The 15734-nt window shown below is 56.2% G+C and overlaps 7 protein-coding genes across 7 annotated transcripts; 5 read left to right on the top strand and 2 right to left on the bottom strand.

The window, feature by feature from the left end:
- Nucleotides 1–129: 129 nt before the first annotated feature.
- On the top strand, nucleotides 130–990 carry BDY17DRAFT_285486 (mitochondrial ribosomal protein S25-domain-containing protein; the record flags this gene model as incomplete). The annotated part of the gene is made up of 2 exons (XM_033732112.1): nucleotides 130–440; nucleotides 513–990. The coding sequence occupies 2 exons, from the start codon at nucleotides 130–132 to the stop codon at nucleotides 988–990; spliced, it is 789 nt and encodes a 262-aa protein (XP_033586627.1).
- A 144-nt stretch (nucleotides 991–1134) lies between these two features.
- BDY17DRAFT_327040 (uncharacterized protein) lies at nucleotides 1135–3506 on the bottom strand (the record flags this gene model as incomplete). Its single annotated transcript, XM_033737606.1, has 8 exons — nucleotides 1135–1238; nucleotides 1295–1652; nucleotides 1691–2080; nucleotides 2134–2215; nucleotides 2268–2511; nucleotides 2564–2819; nucleotides 2877–2930; nucleotides 2985–3506. The coding sequence occupies 8 exons, from the start codon at nucleotides 3504–3506 to the stop codon at nucleotides 1135–1137; spliced, it is 2010 nt and encodes a 669-aa protein (XP_033586626.1).
- Nucleotides 3507–3775: 269 nt separating this feature from the next.
- On the top strand, nucleotides 3776–5866 carry BDY17DRAFT_30914 (uncharacterized protein). Its single transcript, XM_033735291.1, has 2 exons — nucleotides 3776–5173; nucleotides 5226–5866. The coding sequence occupies exons 1-2, from the start codon at nucleotides 4045–4047 to the stop codon at nucleotides 5732–5734; spliced, it is 1638 nt and encodes a 545-aa protein (XP_033586625.1). The 5' UTR covers nucleotides 3776–4044; the 3' UTR covers nucleotides 5735–5866.
- Nucleotides 5867–6041: 175 nt separating this feature from the next.
- Nucleotides 6042–6749, top strand: BDY17DRAFT_318614 (P-loop containing nucleoside triphosphate hydrolase protein; the record flags this gene model as incomplete). Its single annotated transcript, XM_033736204.1, has 3 exons — nucleotides 6042–6054; nucleotides 6107–6420; nucleotides 6492–6749. The coding sequence occupies 3 exons, from the start codon at nucleotides 6042–6044 to the stop codon at nucleotides 6747–6749; spliced, it is 585 nt and encodes a 194-aa protein (XP_033586624.1).
- An 81-nt stretch (nucleotides 6750–6830) lies between these two features.
- On the top strand, nucleotides 6831–7814 carry BDY17DRAFT_30832 (uncharacterized protein). Its single transcript, XM_033735199.1, has one exon. The coding sequence runs from the start codon at nucleotides 7203–7205 to the stop codon at nucleotides 7716–7718; it is 516 nt and encodes a 171-aa protein (XP_033586623.1). The 5' UTR covers nucleotides 6831–7202; the 3' UTR covers nucleotides 7719–7814.
- An 872-nt stretch (nucleotides 7815–8686) lies between these two features.
- BDY17DRAFT_312947 (p115 like vesicle tethering protein) lies at nucleotides 8687–11813 on the bottom strand (the record flags this gene model as incomplete). Its single annotated transcript, XM_033735677.1, has 2 exons — nucleotides 8687–11386; nucleotides 11448–11813. The coding sequence occupies 2 exons, from the start codon at nucleotides 11811–11813 to the stop codon at nucleotides 8687–8689; spliced, it is 3066 nt and encodes a 1021-aa protein (XP_033586622.1).
- A 595-nt stretch (nucleotides 11814–12408) lies between these two features.
- BDY17DRAFT_312946 (XRN 5'-3' exonuclease N-terminus-domain-containing protein) lies at nucleotides 12409–15696 on the top strand (the record flags this gene model as incomplete). The annotated part of the gene is made up of 2 exons (XM_033735676.1): nucleotides 12409–13109; nucleotides 13218–15696. The coding sequence occupies 2 exons, from the start codon at nucleotides 12409–12411 to the stop codon at nucleotides 15694–15696; spliced, it is 3180 nt and encodes a 1059-aa protein (XP_033586621.1).
- Nucleotides 15697–15734: the final 38 nt, after the last annotated feature.

Here is a 15734-nt window from a genome sequence, read left to right as displayed (position 1 = left end):
GGGGAAATTTACTTTGAGCCGTCCATCGTTTTGTCCGGACTTCACCTCATCTCTCTCCGCCTTTTCTCTATCCACCTTCAGCAACAAAACTTCCCAACATCACGCCTTTGGCTGGCCATCATCCCGCAGATGGGCCGTTACAATCTCGACGCCCATCGCGTTCAGCGCCACGCCACTTCCCTCCTCCGAACCTACGGCAACCAGCACTCCCTTCCTTCTCCCTGGTTCGCCGCAGTTTCGCAGAACCCTCCGCCTCAAATCCTCACCCGACCGCCCCTTCGACGACCCCAAAGAGCCGGCAAAAGGCCATCTCAACTCTTCAAACCCGTCAAACTCTCATACGAAGAAGACAAGCTGCGGTGGGAATACTTCAATGACCACCCGTGGGAGCTAGCGCGGCCGAGGATCGTGCTGGAGGACGATGGCAGGGACGTGGAGAAGTGGGACTGGAGTATCGAGCTCGACTTTGCATCCAACCGGCCCAAGAGAGGCACCAAGGACGAGGAGGGCAGGACGCCCGCCATGTGGGACTGGATATGGCAGAGACAAAGCGCCCGGCCGTTGAATGGAGAGAGTGTCATCCAACGCCAGGCCTGGTTGCTGAGAAATACCCCGCTCACCCCCGCGGCTGCTTACGACAAGGCGCGGAAAGAGTTATATCGTGTGCGCCACGCACAGGAAACGGAGCGCAGGATCGCAAAGGAAGAGGCCCAGGCGACCGGGGCCTTCTTCGGCAAGGGTCCATTGGAGGTGGGCATGCATCTGGAAAACTCCGCCTTCGAGGACTGGAAGGCTTGGGCCATCAAGGAGTCAATGGCGTTGAAACAGATGCAGAGCGCGGCGTATACGGGCAATGAGGTCGAGGAGGCGGATGCGGGCCCGAGTGAGCAGAATCTGCAGGAGGAGCTGCAAGTGAAAGAAATAGCAGACGCGGTGCCGGGGAGCAAGAGAGGGCAGGAAGTGAAAGGCGGAGCAGCTATACACCCATGATATGCTACGTCTCATTCCCAGCGTTGACCCATCTCATTCTGACTTTCATGCTCACTCTCATGCTCTCTCTCATGCTCACATGGCTCACTTTCAATCTCAATCTTATCCTCATCCCCTCCTCACTCTCCATCCTGCTGCGCGCGTTCAAGAAGCTGTCGACCGCGGGAACGGGCTATGGGTCGCAGTGCAAATCTCAATGATCTTGTCCTCCGTCAACTCCACTTCCGATGCTTGATACACTCCTTCCTCTGTCCGTTCAGTCAGCAGATAGTACAAAATCCGTGTCCAGGGAACCAGAACTTACCATCGTACGGAGGCGTGTGCGGCTTCGCGATCTGAAAGTTGACCTCCACGTTGGCGCCTCTGCATGTCACGGTCAATCTCCAGTAGATCTCGAACACCTTGCCCTTGGTGGACGATTCCTTCTCCTCAAACCCAAGGGCCTTGAGATCGGGAAGGGGAATTTCCAGCTCATCACCCCAGCATTCGATTCCCTTCTTCAGCGGTGTCGTGCCATCTTTCCCAACGCGGATGGACTCATGATCCTTGATATCTCTCTCCGTCCAATAGACTTGCACCAGCACGGTCTTGTCTCCGACGCTTGGGTAGTGTTGCTGCCAGGTTTCGGTTGAGATGGCCTTGCCCGGAGCTTTCCAGCGCCCCTAAGATGGATCAGTACGACTCGTAACAATAGACGGACTTTACTTGCCTTCTGAAGGATTGGACACCAGCGCTCATACACAACAAAGACATCCTCGTCGAAGGGACACTCTTCCACCACTTCCCTGTCCATCACGTATTCCGCGCGACACGTTTTGCCGCTTGGTAACTTGTCGCCTTTGTAGTATGTGGCATCCGAGTGGCACAGCGGATCCCACGTCTCCACTTGAGCGATGCCGAATGACTCGCTCGCTGGCATGCCACGCTCAATGATCGAGTCGTAGCGGAGAAGTGCCCCCCGAGACACAGGTTGGTACGCGCCGACGGCAGCTGTGGCTTGCCCGAGAATCTGCACCCGGTGAGAGTATCGTTCTTGAAGCTTGTCAAGAAGATACTGAGATCGGCCAAAGCCGCCAGGTACAATCAAGGTCTGCCGCGATGTTAGCAATCCGTAGGAACCTTAGGAGAAGGGAACTTGCGTACCGTTGTTCGATCTCGAAGCTGCGCATCAATTCGGTCGATGATAGTTGAAACCACTGGGTCGAAAAAGCTTCGTATCACCTTCCTAAGCTAGGGTTAGGTCCGTAGAAGAGACTGACAGTATTTTCAGAACTCACGGTGTCAATTTGATTTGCCAGGTCTCGGTGTTGGCATCTTGAGATCCGCTGATCACAAAGAATGCCGGATCTTCATCGAGCGAGGAGAAGTTTTGCTTGACCGCCTCGAACATCTCAGAGGCTTTCTGAAGACAAGCGGTAGTACTGAGATGCAGCCCCTCGCATTTCGCAGCGAAGTTGGAGACTTGGCTTTGAAGCCAGTAGAGGAAGTTTTGGTTGACGAGCTCGGAACCACACAAAGCTCCTGCGATTTCTGTTAGTGCAAGCCCAAGAGAAGTAGAATGGCGTCTAGTCACCTTTTGCATCAATGAGCGCAAGCCCAATGCTAGCTCCCTGAGCGCTGTCTTCGCAGGCTTCGTAGGAGACAAAGTCCCCGGTGCCGCCGCCGACGTCCGCAATCAGGAGAATGTCTCCGACGGCGATCTGTTTGGGTAGATGACCCTGGACTTTGTGTGTGTAGTATGCCGCGGCACACTGTGGCTCATAGACGAGCTCTACATGCTCGACGCCGGCTTCTTTGGCTGCTCGTGTCATCACGAGGTTCGAGGGAGCCTATTAGTTGGTCAGGATGTACAAGCATATGATAGAAGCTAGTGGACAGGAAGGTACCTTCCACATTTGAGGAACGCTCAGAAAGAGTTGGATGGGGAGGGCATCGATTTCCTGAAAACGGATTAGCCAGATCTGTGCGATGTTTGGGTAATGGCCAAAGCAAACCTCGGGGGCGTAATCCAACGACGAAGACCGTTTGATGTAGGCCTTGGCCTCTTCAATCACTGCTCGGAGGTGGATGGCGATGAATTCGCCGACCGACCGATCCTTCAGCTGCTTTTCACTCCTCTGCGCAAGCCCGGACAGCTCGTGGTCCTTGTACAAGAGCAGTTTCCAGAGCTCAATCACGTCCTCTGCAGCGATTTTCTTCTTCTTGAGCGCCTCTTCAACCCCATAGCCCCAGTAAAATTCTCCTGATTTGTCGAAAGCGGCCTTCTGCGGAGCCCAATACTCCCTCTTTGAGAAGTGGACGTCCATCACATTCGACGGCGCTGGGGCTTCTTCGGGCTTTGCAATGCGAAACGCAAGGGAGAGGGTTTTTGTTCCGTAGTCAAAAGAGAGCAGTAGCTTCGTCTGCCCAGCCTCGCCGTCCTGGTTGACCGCAGGAGGCGCTGCTTTCGGCGTCTGGCGAGGGAAGCGCCTGGGGGAAGATCTGGGGGTCTTCTGCACGCGAGCTGGTCGGCCCATCTTGGAGAGTTTGATGTCTCGTTGTGCCTTTTTTGCGGATGGATGGGTTCGACGGACAGAAAGCGGATGGATGACCTTTTGAGCAGACAGAAAGCGTGAGAATCCAAAGTCGGTGTAGAAGGGCAGACAAGCCAACAGCGAATGTGTTGTTGTAAATGAAACACGGGAGCGGTGGCAAATGAGGGTGACGGAATAGGAAGGAAGGCAAGGGAAGGTGCAAACGGGAAGGAAGCTGTTTGCTCGGGGTGCAAACGCGCATCCCAAACATCTCCGAGACACTGGCTGCGCCGTCACCTGCCTCTCACTCACTTCCGTCACTTTTGACACTCACTCAACACTCACTTACCACTCAGTCTCTCACCCTGCGTCGTCCTTCACTTGTACCCTCGCCCTTGGCCTCAACCTTGGCCTGCCTTCTGACCTCACCTTTGGCATCGCTTTTCCCCTCCAGTTCCAGCCTCATCCACGCCCCCTCCCCTTCGACAATCACATTCTGTGCGCACACGCCGCAATCAGGTCATCTGCTATCCAATCGAAAATGGCGGCATCGGAAAGCGACTCTCAGAGAACGATTCGAATCGCTTTGCGTCACATTGACCAGCACCGCGGAGAATACAACACCACGGCAACGCAAGATTTGATGCTTGGGCGACTGATCCGCCAACACACCTTTGAATATCGCCCACGCGGAGGAACAAGGGATGAACGACTCGCCATCAATGCCTACCGATCACGCCTCTACCACACTGTCTCCCGTGACGGACTTCAGGGCGTGTCTCTTCATGACCTCTTCATGAAAGGCACGAAGGTGTTGCGCGCAACAGCCCGGGAAAAGTACACAATGGATGAAGCGTCGCCCATCCAGGATAGCGAGGATGAGCTTAGCGCCGGTGCACTTGACCAAGCAAATGATATCCAAGGGACCGCGCAGATCGACGCTCCCAAAAAGAGGTCCACAGCCTCGACGTCGGCATTTGAATCTGGTGGCGATGACGGTAAGGACCTACCGCAGCCCACCTGGTCCCCACTCACTCCCGCTGATCTGACTGTCCCTGAAGGCCAGAAGCGAAAGTGGATGGATGAAGAGGATGCGGAGTACGGCGCAACGACGGTAACCAGGAGAGGGACCTACGTCGACTTGCGCTCTCCAGCTCCTGCCTCGTCCTCGAATGTGATTGTCAATCAAGCCCCAAAGAAACGGCTGGCAACGTCAGAATTGCAAGATGCGCCGAATGATGCGTCAAGGAAGAGTTCCGCGGGCCCCGGGCAAGCAGCAGAGTCCGACGCGAGCCGTGGACTGGTCAAACTCAGTGAACAGACCATTCGCCAAGAGCTGAGCACGATCTGGATGAACATTCAATCCTTTACTTGCGAGCTGTTTGAAGGGCTAGGGATTGACGCTGACGGCCGGGCTGAGTTGGTCACCAAGCCGCACCCAGAGCTCGAGGAGTTATACAAGAAGATGTTCGGGAAGGAATGGCTTGAGCGCGCCAGCAGCCTCCTCACCGCTGGAGTCATGGGGTCTCGTAGGCTGGTAGATGCCTGCACTGCGACAGCCGTGCATCTCATGGTGTTCCTCGAGCCCCTACCGTGGGACGGACCGGCAGAGCTAATGAGCTCGCTGTCGGAGGCAAGGCCGCAAGTCGATCGTGTGCTGCATATGACTGGTAAGTCTGGTTGTCGCCGAGATCACCGGCCGTTCCTGACCTCTCCTCTTAGCGTTCCATCTCCACCTCCATACTGTGATATGGCAAGCTGCGACCAACCAAGTGCAGGATCCGGTGTTTCACCAGCGCACCATCCGTCCACGTGCGGTAGGCCTGGCCAACAGATACCTGGCGATCATGAACACGCAATTGGAGTATCTCGGAGCGAGCAAGGCGAAGGGGGACTCGGACGTGGGCAGGAAGAAGCGAGCAGAGCATCTCACCGCCATCTTCTCTCGGGCTCTCGTGCTAAAGGGCCTGCTGCGAGCGGCGCCAGACTACTACATGATAACGTGGCCTAAGAGTGGTGCGGGGGTGAATCGCGATCGGGTGGAAGAGCTGCACCCTGGTCCAGGCGAGCAAGAGATCGTGTGGGGCTTGTCACAACTTGTGCAAAAGCGCGCAAAGCCGAATGAAGAATGGGAGGTGGTAGCCCAGGGCAAGGTGCTGTCCAGGCCAATGCCAGTGCCCGAACCTACGGCGAAACTTGGTCTCGAGAGGGTGTTGGGAGCGTCAAGGTAGTCGGGCTTCTTCGGTCGCACCTGCATGGGTACCGAGAGAGGCGGCACATATCAAGGCCTATCCTCCACAGGTTTTGCGGTGGTGAAATGGGGCAGGCAGGCAAGGCAGGTTCTTTGAAGCTGATGAGGTGAGGTGAGGGAGGGGCAGGAGTTCAGGCGCTGCCAAGCTCTGGGGAACGAAAGTCAATTGGAGTTTAAATAACGAACCCAATCATTGCACAGAATAAAGACGCCGAGAAAGTGCCACCATGCCTTGAATGCACCGCTTCCCTCGTCAAATCGCGCCTCTACGCTTCGTCCGCTTCCTCATGGCTCCGACAGGTACTGTTCGTTCTTCCGCGTCGCCGACATCCAGCTAACGAAAGGGAAGCAGCGGCAACGAGCCAACCGATCGTGGTCTCAGGCCCGTCCGGCAGTGGGAAGTCCACTCTGTTGAAACGACTCTTCGACGCCTATCCCGGCAAGTTCGGCCTTTCGGTCTCGCACACGACGCGCGCGCCGCGACAGGGAGAGCAGGATGGGCGCGAATACAACTTCACCACGAAAGAGAAGTTCTTGAAACTTGTGCACGAGGGGGGATTCATTGAACACGCCCAATTCGGAAGCAACCTCTACGGCACCAGCGTGCAGACGGTGAAGGATGTGGCGGAGGAGGGACGGATCTGCGTGTTGGACATCGAGATGGAGGTGCGTATCTCATACCCGGTCGTGTCCAACGCAAGTTGAGATCGTGGGCTAACGGTGACATTGGCATCCAGGGCGTGAAATCGGTCAAGAAGACAGATCTCAACCCTCGATTCGTCTTTCTTCAACCCCCGTCCGTGGAGATTCTGGAACAGCGGTTACGAGGACGAGGCACAGACAAGGAGGAAGCAATCCAGGAGCGGCTGAAGCAAGCGAAGCATGAGATTGAATACGCCAAGCAGCCCGGTGCGCACGACAAGATTATCGTGAATGATGATCTCGAGACGGCGTGGCGGGAGTTCCGCGAGTTTTGCGTGCCGAATGAAGGCTGAACTTCTGTGAAGGCAGAATAGATCTTGGTACTTGCAATTCGCCTCACTGAGGAGCGGCACGTGAATGAGCACGTGCAAGACCCACTTTTCCGAATCGTTCACTACCTCACGGCTTCACTGATGCTTGCTCACTTCCTTCACTCGTCCACCCTCTCCACGCAACGTTGACAACTCGAAATCCATCATTCTTTTCAGCCTGGAGACTACGACAACGCGAAAGGTGACATTGACGGAAGTCCCGGGGACGCCAGCTTGGACCTCAGCGACGATAAAGAGAGCAACGGTGAACAGAGGATCATTCGCAGTGAGGGCAGCTACCACCCTGCACGCACGTCCGCCAACGGAAAATCGTCGGAAAACCCCAAACCCCAAGACTTCTCCCACCCCAGCCAACACAACAACACAAACGTCAACTCGGCACGCGAAGAGGCCCTGTGGCTTGCCGCCAATCCCATGCTCAACGTATTACAAGCAAACCCCAAACAGCGATACACCGACGAGAACGTGACGACCGCCGACAGCATGGAAACGTCATCTCCACCCGCTCAAGTCCCAAAGCAAACGGAGCCCGCAGCCCCTCAAACACCAGAGGGAACATTGACCGAAATCCTCAAAAAGGCAGAACGTCAACGTGGCGAGATCGCTGCGAGTTTCGCCAGTACTCTCACCCGCGGGATGGCGCTCGTTAGCGAGCTCAACGCCCTTGAAAAAGACACCGCCGAGCTGCGTCAATACCGCGACAGCCGCATGGATGATTTCAATGCCTGGAAAGCAGAGAAAGACGCCAAACAGAAGGCGGAGGAGGCCGCCAAAAAGGAGGTGGAGGACGCCAAGAAGAAGGAGGAAGCCGCCAGGAAAAAAGAGCAGTACGCCAAGATGACGGAAGAGCAAAAGATGATGATGGATGAGTTGGAAGCTCTGAGGAAGGAGGAATGGGAACTCATGAATAAAAAATATGACTTCGAGTAACCGGATGATACGTGCGCGCACAACTCACACCTCACCATAGCGACAGCTCGACAGAGGCATCCGTCCGGCATGATTTGGCAGGACTCATCGACTCAAAGGCAAAGATAGCGTAGCATAGCAGCAGAGCATGAAACATTGAAGCATTCTCTATGTAAGATCTCCTCTGTTATCACCTCAACGTGGGAAGCAGATATCACTGGCCGTCGGCACACTCTCCTCTACACTGTATTTCGTTAGCAGGCACGGAAAAATGACCAGCACACCCCTCACACCACTTTCCCCCTTCGAGAAGCGGCAAACCTGGCCAAGATGTCGAAGGCAAAGCACGATTTTCAGATGGACGGGCGGCGTCCAAAGTGCTCGATCTCAGCGCATCTAATAACCACGACGGCCACCTCATTCTGACCAGCTCTATCATACCCCAGCTACGAGGCACCGAGAATGTCCAGGAAAGCTCGCAGAGTCGACTGGGAAACATGGATGCTGGAGGATCTCCTCGAATCTCTCCTCAACATGGCGCGCAAACATCAGCGGCCGTCAACAGGTTCTCCTCTACACTCCATTTCGTTAGCAGGCAGGGAAATGGCCAGCACACCCTCTCACCATTCTTTCCCTCCGAGAGGCGGCAAGCCTGGCTAAGGTATTGAGGGCAATACACTCCTTGACAGTTTTATAGTCTGGAGACCACTCGGCCGCATCTCATCGCGCGGAGGTCCGATAACGGTGTTGCTAACGGAGACAGTGTGTGAAAGGAATAGTAGGCGGTCCGGGGAAGGCGCTGATGGCCGAGCTCAGTAGAGATTGAAGGCTGAGATCGCATTCGCTCCTGCGGGCTGGCCTGGACGTTCTCAGTGTCTCGTAGCCCAGGCTATGACAGAGCCCGGAAGTACTAGCCAGCCGTCGTAGTCAGTAATTGCGCTGGGATCAAGCACTTCAGGCGCCATAAGATATTCGGCGCTTGCATACAGCTAGTCAACGTCCTCGCCCTCCTCCTCCTCATCGTCCTCTTCCTCCTCGTCCGCATCATCTTCACTGACCGCTCCGCCCAGAGCCTTGACCTGCTCTCTATACGCGTCCCTCTTGGCCTCGATATCGCCCATGACCAGCAACATGCTATCCAGCTCCTCCTTGGCGCTCTTCTCGCTCTCCCTCGCCTCTCGCAACTCCTGCTGCAGCTCGGCCACCTTCTCCCCGCTGTCGTTCGGCAGAGTAGAGCTGCTTGCGCCCTTCTTAGCAGCCTCCAGCTCCCGTTCAAGCTCGGAGAAGCCCGCTCGTTCGACCGCAAGCTCTTGATCTCGGCTCTTGAGCTCTTCTTGAAGATCTTTCAGTTGAGCATCAAGGCGCTCTGCGCGGCTGCGCACTTGCTCCAACTCGCCTTTGATGCGTTCGAGCTCACCCGTGGACTGCGATGAAGAGTTTCCGAGCTGCTCATGCTCCCGACTCAGGCGAGAGTGCCGCTGATTCAGGTCCGCAAACTGATCTTTCAAGCTCTGTTCCCTAGCAGCAACCGCGTCGTGATTTGCCGTCATCCGCTCGAGCTGCTGTCGGGTATTATTATGCCCACTCTGCTCTGCTCGGTAGGTGTTGCCCAGCTCGACCAATCGCCGCTCATACTCTTGTATCTTCTCCGCATATGAGGCATCTCGCTCGCGAATGGAGTTCTGGACCTGAACAGTCGTAGCCTGCGTTGCGGCATCTAACGAGCGCTGATGCTTCGTCAGCAGCTCTTGTTGTTGTCGCTGATGATTCGCATTCAATTTCTCGAGTTCCGATTCATGGCCCTGTTGCATAGACTGATTGATACGCTGAAGCCGTTCAACTTCCGCTCTCACAGACTGCAGCTCTTTCCCCAAGGCCATTCGTTCTTGTTCATGCTTCTGGGTCGCAGCCCTGCCCGCATCCTGTGCCTGCGTCAAAGCATCTTTACCCGTCTGTAACTGCTGTCGCAGGTCATCCAGGACGTCCCTATCGACACCCGCTTCGGCAGCCGATGGGGGCAGGACTTCCATGCCAGGATCTTTGTCGATGGCTTTGCGCAGCCTCGAGTACTCGACGGTGAAAAGGTTGACAAACGATTCGCAGAATACCACGTCTTCCTCGTCTGCCTCCCGCAGCTCGAAGTCCCGGATTGCAGGAGTGCTTCGAAGCGCAGCAAGGGCATCTAGATACTTGCTTCGTGAGAGATTCTGCGTTAATAGTGGGGCTATCTGCCGCCGCGGTATCGGGCTGTCCTTGGTGCTAAACTCGTAGATCGTGCCCAGCAAGGCTGCAGCTAGCCCTCTCCTGATTGCACTGGATTGTGCTGCCTTCGCCAGCTGCGTAAGAGCTTGTACGAGGCTAGAGCATTCGGTTAGGAAGTTGTCGATCCCGCTGGCAAAGTTCCAGAGATATGTGGTGAGTAAGCTGGCATACGCTGCGACAGCGACATCATCCGTGGAATGAAGGAGAGCACTCTCAAGCTCGGACCCCAGAGTCTGGATGAAGGACAGGACGTCTTCGCCTTCACTTTTGTTGCCTTCTTTGACGCTTTCAAGCGCAGCCTTGGCGTTGAAATCGTCCAACGTGAGATCTTGAACGATCCACGACGCGAACAAAGCACTGACTGCATCGTCACCAACACTGGTCAGTGCGTTCAATGCATTCGCGGCCGACTCATTTTGAGCATGTCCGGATATGGCCCGGTGGAGGAAGTGAGCTTTGATTCGATCATGGCCTGCGAGATATGCCTGTACCAGTGCGCAAGCTGTCGATCGTAATCCGAAGCCAGGCTGCGGGCTACTGAGAGTCAACTCTAGGAGTGCCTCGATAATGTATGTTCTTTGCCGCTCTGCACTTGGCTTTTTGCCCCCTCGTTCTGACGGCCCGGCGGAGCGCGTTCCGTTGACTTGCGGCGCTGGCGAAGCAGATGATTCGCTTTCATCCGCACTGGCAACGGTCAACCCGGCGAAATTCTCTTGCAACGTCGGATTGTTGGCAATGAGTTCAGCTGCGCATCGCAGCGATGCCATTCGGATGCGAACAGGGAGGTCGGACGAGAAGCCGATATCAATCAGGGTCTGCGCAATGCCCGTGCGGAAGAAAGCCACTTGGTTTTGCGGCGTACTCGGTTCTCCAGCAGCGAAAAAGAAGCGCAAAACTTGAAGTAGTCCAAACGCAGATTTTTCGCGACTTTGAGTGGTGTAGGCCGGCTCTGAAATCGAAGCCGGAAACACCTGCGCAAGCAATTCCGCCAGCTGGGACACGCATCCTGATTCCCGGAACATTGTCTGGTTGCTGCCCGAGCCGGTAATCAAGTTTGCGAGCAGACTCAGGCAGTCTTGTGCAGTGATGCCGGCTTCGGCCAACCCTCCTTCCATCCTGATCAACGCAAAGATTTTCGCAAAGACCTCCTCAAACGCCACGATCTTTCGAAGTTCTTCATTGGCACCGCTTGTCAAGTCTACCAATAAGAGTAGCGCGGCATTCCTCACAGCATCCCGAACATCGTCTAGCATGCCCACTAATCTTGATATGCCGAGGGGTGCGGAGAGAATGCACTCTTGCAAGCGATCGGGTCGAGCGGCGCATATGGCGGAGAGGATTTGGAGGGTGTAGAGTCGGGAGTAGTAGTCGGCATACGGACTCGCAGGGTCGAGAAGGCTCAGGAGTAAGGTGATATTGTCTTGACGCTGTGGAATTAGCTTAGCTCTAGACTCTCCTCACAATCGAGTGGCATGTGAGGGAACTTACCATGGAGAACTCATCGGCCATGAAAAAGGCAATCTCATCACCCGCTTCTGGGCTTCCGGAGTCGGGGTTGAACAGCATGAGCAGCGTCTCCAAGACGAGACGGATGGTATCCACGTCCCCGCTCCCATCCTCCCTCCTCCGCCCGCCCTCGTCCTTCCCGGACTGCTGACCCAGGCCATCTCGGCGCAGAGTGGTGATCAATTCGCGCAGGGAGCCAGACGCGACCGAGGCGGGATACTGCTTGGCGAAGCTTCGTAGGCCGAGGATCGCGGCTCTTCGATCTTCAAGGAGAGCTGCGGATTGTAAACGTCCGCAAAGAGTGTCAATGGTGGCTGTCGCCGTCTGCAGAGGGGGTGATTTGAGCATCGTCCTGCTTGGGGTGCCCGCAGGCGGGGCTCGGGTTATCTCATGTCGCGGAGACGGGTGGACTGGATGCGCCAAAATTCAAGGCTTTGTGTGAGGTTGGCGTCCGAGAGCACGAGAATTGGAAGACGCAACGTGTGTGAGGTTGCAATGAAGCCCCCGACTGCCTAAGAAATGTTGGTCTATAAAAAAGACCTGGGACAGGACACCAAGCCTTGTCCAAAAGCAGCCTAGCTCCAAGCGGAGGCGGAAGTACCCGAGACATCCAAATCTTCGAGTGATGAGAGACGGAGTGACGGGTTTTCTCTCGTGCCGCACTCACTCCGTCCAGCCAGCAGCGCGTCAAGTTACATCTGCTCGGTGACTCGCATCCTTGCAGAGTCTTATCACGGTTGTGCACCTCAAAGAGTGTGGAGAATCGTTAATCTCTAGTTCACCAACCTGGCCGCAACAGCAACGCCCTCACTCCCTACTATTCGCCTCGCCCAACCCCTCGCCCTCGCTCGTCTGACCGCTCAAACCTCACCTCACCTCGCCCTTGTGTTGCGTTTGACCTCATTTACACCAAAGATTTGAACTCTGCATCTTCGCCGCCAACATGGGTGTTCCAGCGCTTTTCCGCTGGCTCAGCAAAAAGTACCCCAAGATCATCAGTCCTGTCATAGAAGAGCAGGCGCAAGAGATTGACAACGGTGATGGCACCAAAACCAAACTCCATGTCGACATGTCGCGTCCGAATCCCAACGGCGAGGAGTTCGACAACCTCTACCTCGACATGAACGGCATTGTCCATCCCTGCTCTCACCCCGAAGACCGCCCAGCACCCGCCAACGAAGAAGAGATGATGATTGCCATCTTCGAGGTCACTGACCGCGTGGTGACGATGGCGCGTCCTCGCAAGCTACTGTACATCGCTGTCGATGGTGTCGCACCTAGAGCAAAGATGAACCAGCAACGGAGCCGACGCTTCCGCACCGCTCAAGAGGCCGCCGAGAAAGACAAGCAGGTCGAAGAATTTCACGCACTCCTCCGTCAGAATGGCCAAAGTCAAGAGGATGGTGATGGGGAGGCACCGAAGAAGACATGGGACTCGAACTCGATCACCCCCGGCACTCCCTTCATGGACCTCCTTGCTCAGAGTTTGAAGTACTGGGTCAAGTACAAGGCCACAACCGACCCCGCATGGAAGAATCTGAAGATCATCATCTCTGATGCTTCGGTACCTGGGGAAGGTGAGCACAAGATCATGAACTTCATCCGTTCCCAGCGTAGTTCGAGCGCGCACGATCCGAATACCCGGTAAGTCATTCCATCCTCCTTTCCTTGCGGCTTCTGCGTTCCATTGCTCTTCCACTCTTTCCGAATCCGAGCCACACAGGACGGTCGAGCTCTGCTAACACTGCCCAGACATGTTTTCGTGGGCTTGGACGCCGATCTGATCATGCTTGGCATTGCAACCCATGAGCCGCATTTCCGCGTACTGCGCGAGGATGTCTTTGCCAACGACACAAAGCCCGGTCATTGTCGTAAATGCGGGCAGCCTGGACACCGAGCCGACGAGTGTATTGGTGCCGCCAAACCGAAGCCTGGACAAGAGCTTGTAGAGAAGGCACCCAAACCCTACATTTGGCTGGACGTGCGCACGCTGCGAGAGTATCTGGCCGTGGAAATGTACGTCACGGGTCAGCCGTTCCAATTCGACCTGGAGCGCGCGCTAGACGATTGGGTCTTTATGTGCTTCTTTGTGGGGAACGACTTCCTGCCGCACCTGCCCTCTCTCGACATCAGGGAGGATGGGATCGACACTTTGATCGCCATTTGGCGCGACAATCTCTCCGTGATGGGAGGATACGTCACCAAGGATGGGATTGTGGACCTCCAGCGCGTACAAATCATCTTGGAGGGATTGGCAAAGCAAGAGGATGCGATTTTCAAGCGTAGACGGGCGACGGAAGTGAAGAGGGCGGAGCAAGACAAACGCCGAGCGGAGCAGCTGCAGAGGCGACAAGGCGGGAAGCGGATGCGATTCAGCGACGGAGCGCCGACTGGCTTTGACGAGACGGTCATCCGACGCGGGGCGCGCGGAGGTATCATCAGAGGTGAAGCCGCGCCGGACATGAACGCGCTGCCGCTATTTGCCCCCGGAGATGCGCAGACGAAGAATGACCCGCGCTACACTGCGGCATTGACGCATGCAGACGTTGTGGGGGGGAGATCGGCGGCGCAAGCCAATGCAGACAACCGCTCCGCTGCGGCGGTGTTGAGGGAGAAGCTCATGCAGGGCAAGAAACCTGCGAATAGCCAAAAGGCCGAGGTCGATGCACTGTTCGCCAATGCCAATGGCGCACCGACGAACGGCAGCAGTGCGCAGGCTCCAGTGCTGGGCAAGCGCAGCAGGGAGATGATTGACGAAGCCAACGACGATGCTGCGAACTCTGATCCGTCGACTCCAGGCCGTACCACACCCATCAAAGATAATTCAGGAACATCTGGCGCTCTGGGTGGAAACTCGCAAGAGGACAATGGCTTGCCAGAGGACACCGTCATGCTCTGGGAAGAAGGATACCAAGACCGATACTACGAGCAGAAGTTCCACGTCGCGCCCACGGACATTGAATTCCGCAGGAAGGTGGCAAGAGACTACGTGGAAGGTTTGTGCTGGGTCCTGTTATACTACCTGCAGGGCTGTCCGTCCTGGACATGGTACTTCCCGTATCACTACGCGCCGTTCGCCGCCGACTTCCACGAGATCGACAAGATGGTGGTGGACTTTGAGAAGGGCACTCCATTCCACCCGTACGAACAGTTGATGGGTGTGATGCCGGCGGCATCCTGTCACGTTCTCCCTGCCGTCTTCCACCCCTTGATGACGGAGGAAGACTCGCCCATCAAGGAGTTCTATCCCGAGGATTTCGTCGTCGATCTTAATGGCAAGAAGATGGCGTGGCAAGGCATCGCGCTGCTCCCGTTCATCGACGAAAAGAAATTGCTCGCGGCCATGAGTGTCAAGTACCCGCTCCTCACTGCGGAGGAGCGCAGGCGCAATGAATTTGGCGACGAGATCCTGGTAATGAGCACCAATCATGACCTCTACAATGATGTCATCCGGAGTTTCTACAGCAAGAAGCCCATCAGCTCCAAGACGTTCAAACTGGACGGCTGGAAATCTCAAGGGCTGGCGGGCAAGGTGGGCAAGGATCTGGACTATCTGCCAGGGTCGCAGCTCCTCTTTCCGCTCGAGGGCGGCGCACAAGACACGTTCACCTCGCTGGACCAAGACTTGAGCGCAAGCGTGACATACGAAATGCCTCACCTACAAGAGAGACACAAGAGTATGCTATTGGCTGGGGTCAAGTTCCCATCACCCGTGCTCGATCCCGACGACATTCAGACCACGATGGAGCGAGCCGGTAAGACGGGGCGGAGCCATGGTGGCGTGCGGCTCAGTCAGCACGGCGGCCGGAGTGATGGGAGGCAAATCAACTATGCTGCGCGCAGCCAGGGGAACGGCGGTGGTGGTTACAATGGTTACAATGCCGGGCCTCCCCCTGGCTTCCCTCAGCCTCCGCCGGGTGTTCGTGCCATGCCGCCAGTTCCAGCAGGACCACCACCAATGCATGGGCAACAAAATGGGTACGGGCAGCACGGCGGGCGACAGAACGGGTACTCGGGTTCGCAGCAAGGGTATAATGCACCTCGTGGCTACGCACCGCAGCAGCAAGGGCATGGCTATGGACAGGGTGGACGAGGTCGAGGACACGACAACCGATATGGGGGCCGCGAGGACAGGAACGGCTACGGCTACGGGCAGGGAGGAGGCTATCAGGGAGGTTATGGTGGTGGGTATGGCGGCGGATACGGCGGATATGGTGGCGGGAGGAGGTAGAAAGTAGCCGCGATCGTCTGGGAGAGCTTCTGATGTCC

The sequence above is a fragment of the Neohortaea acidophila genome, assembly GCF_010093505.1.
Source record: "Neohortaea acidophila strain CBS 113389 unplaced genomic scaffold BDY17scaffold_10, whole genome shotgun sequence".
Classification (NCBI taxonomy): domain Eukaryota; kingdom Fungi; phylum Ascomycota; class Dothideomycetes; order Mycosphaerellales; family Teratosphaeriaceae; genus Neohortaea; species Neohortaea acidophila.
The sequence above is the reverse complement of the archived record's forward strand: the minus strand, read 5'-3'. Positions and strand labels throughout refer to the sequence as shown.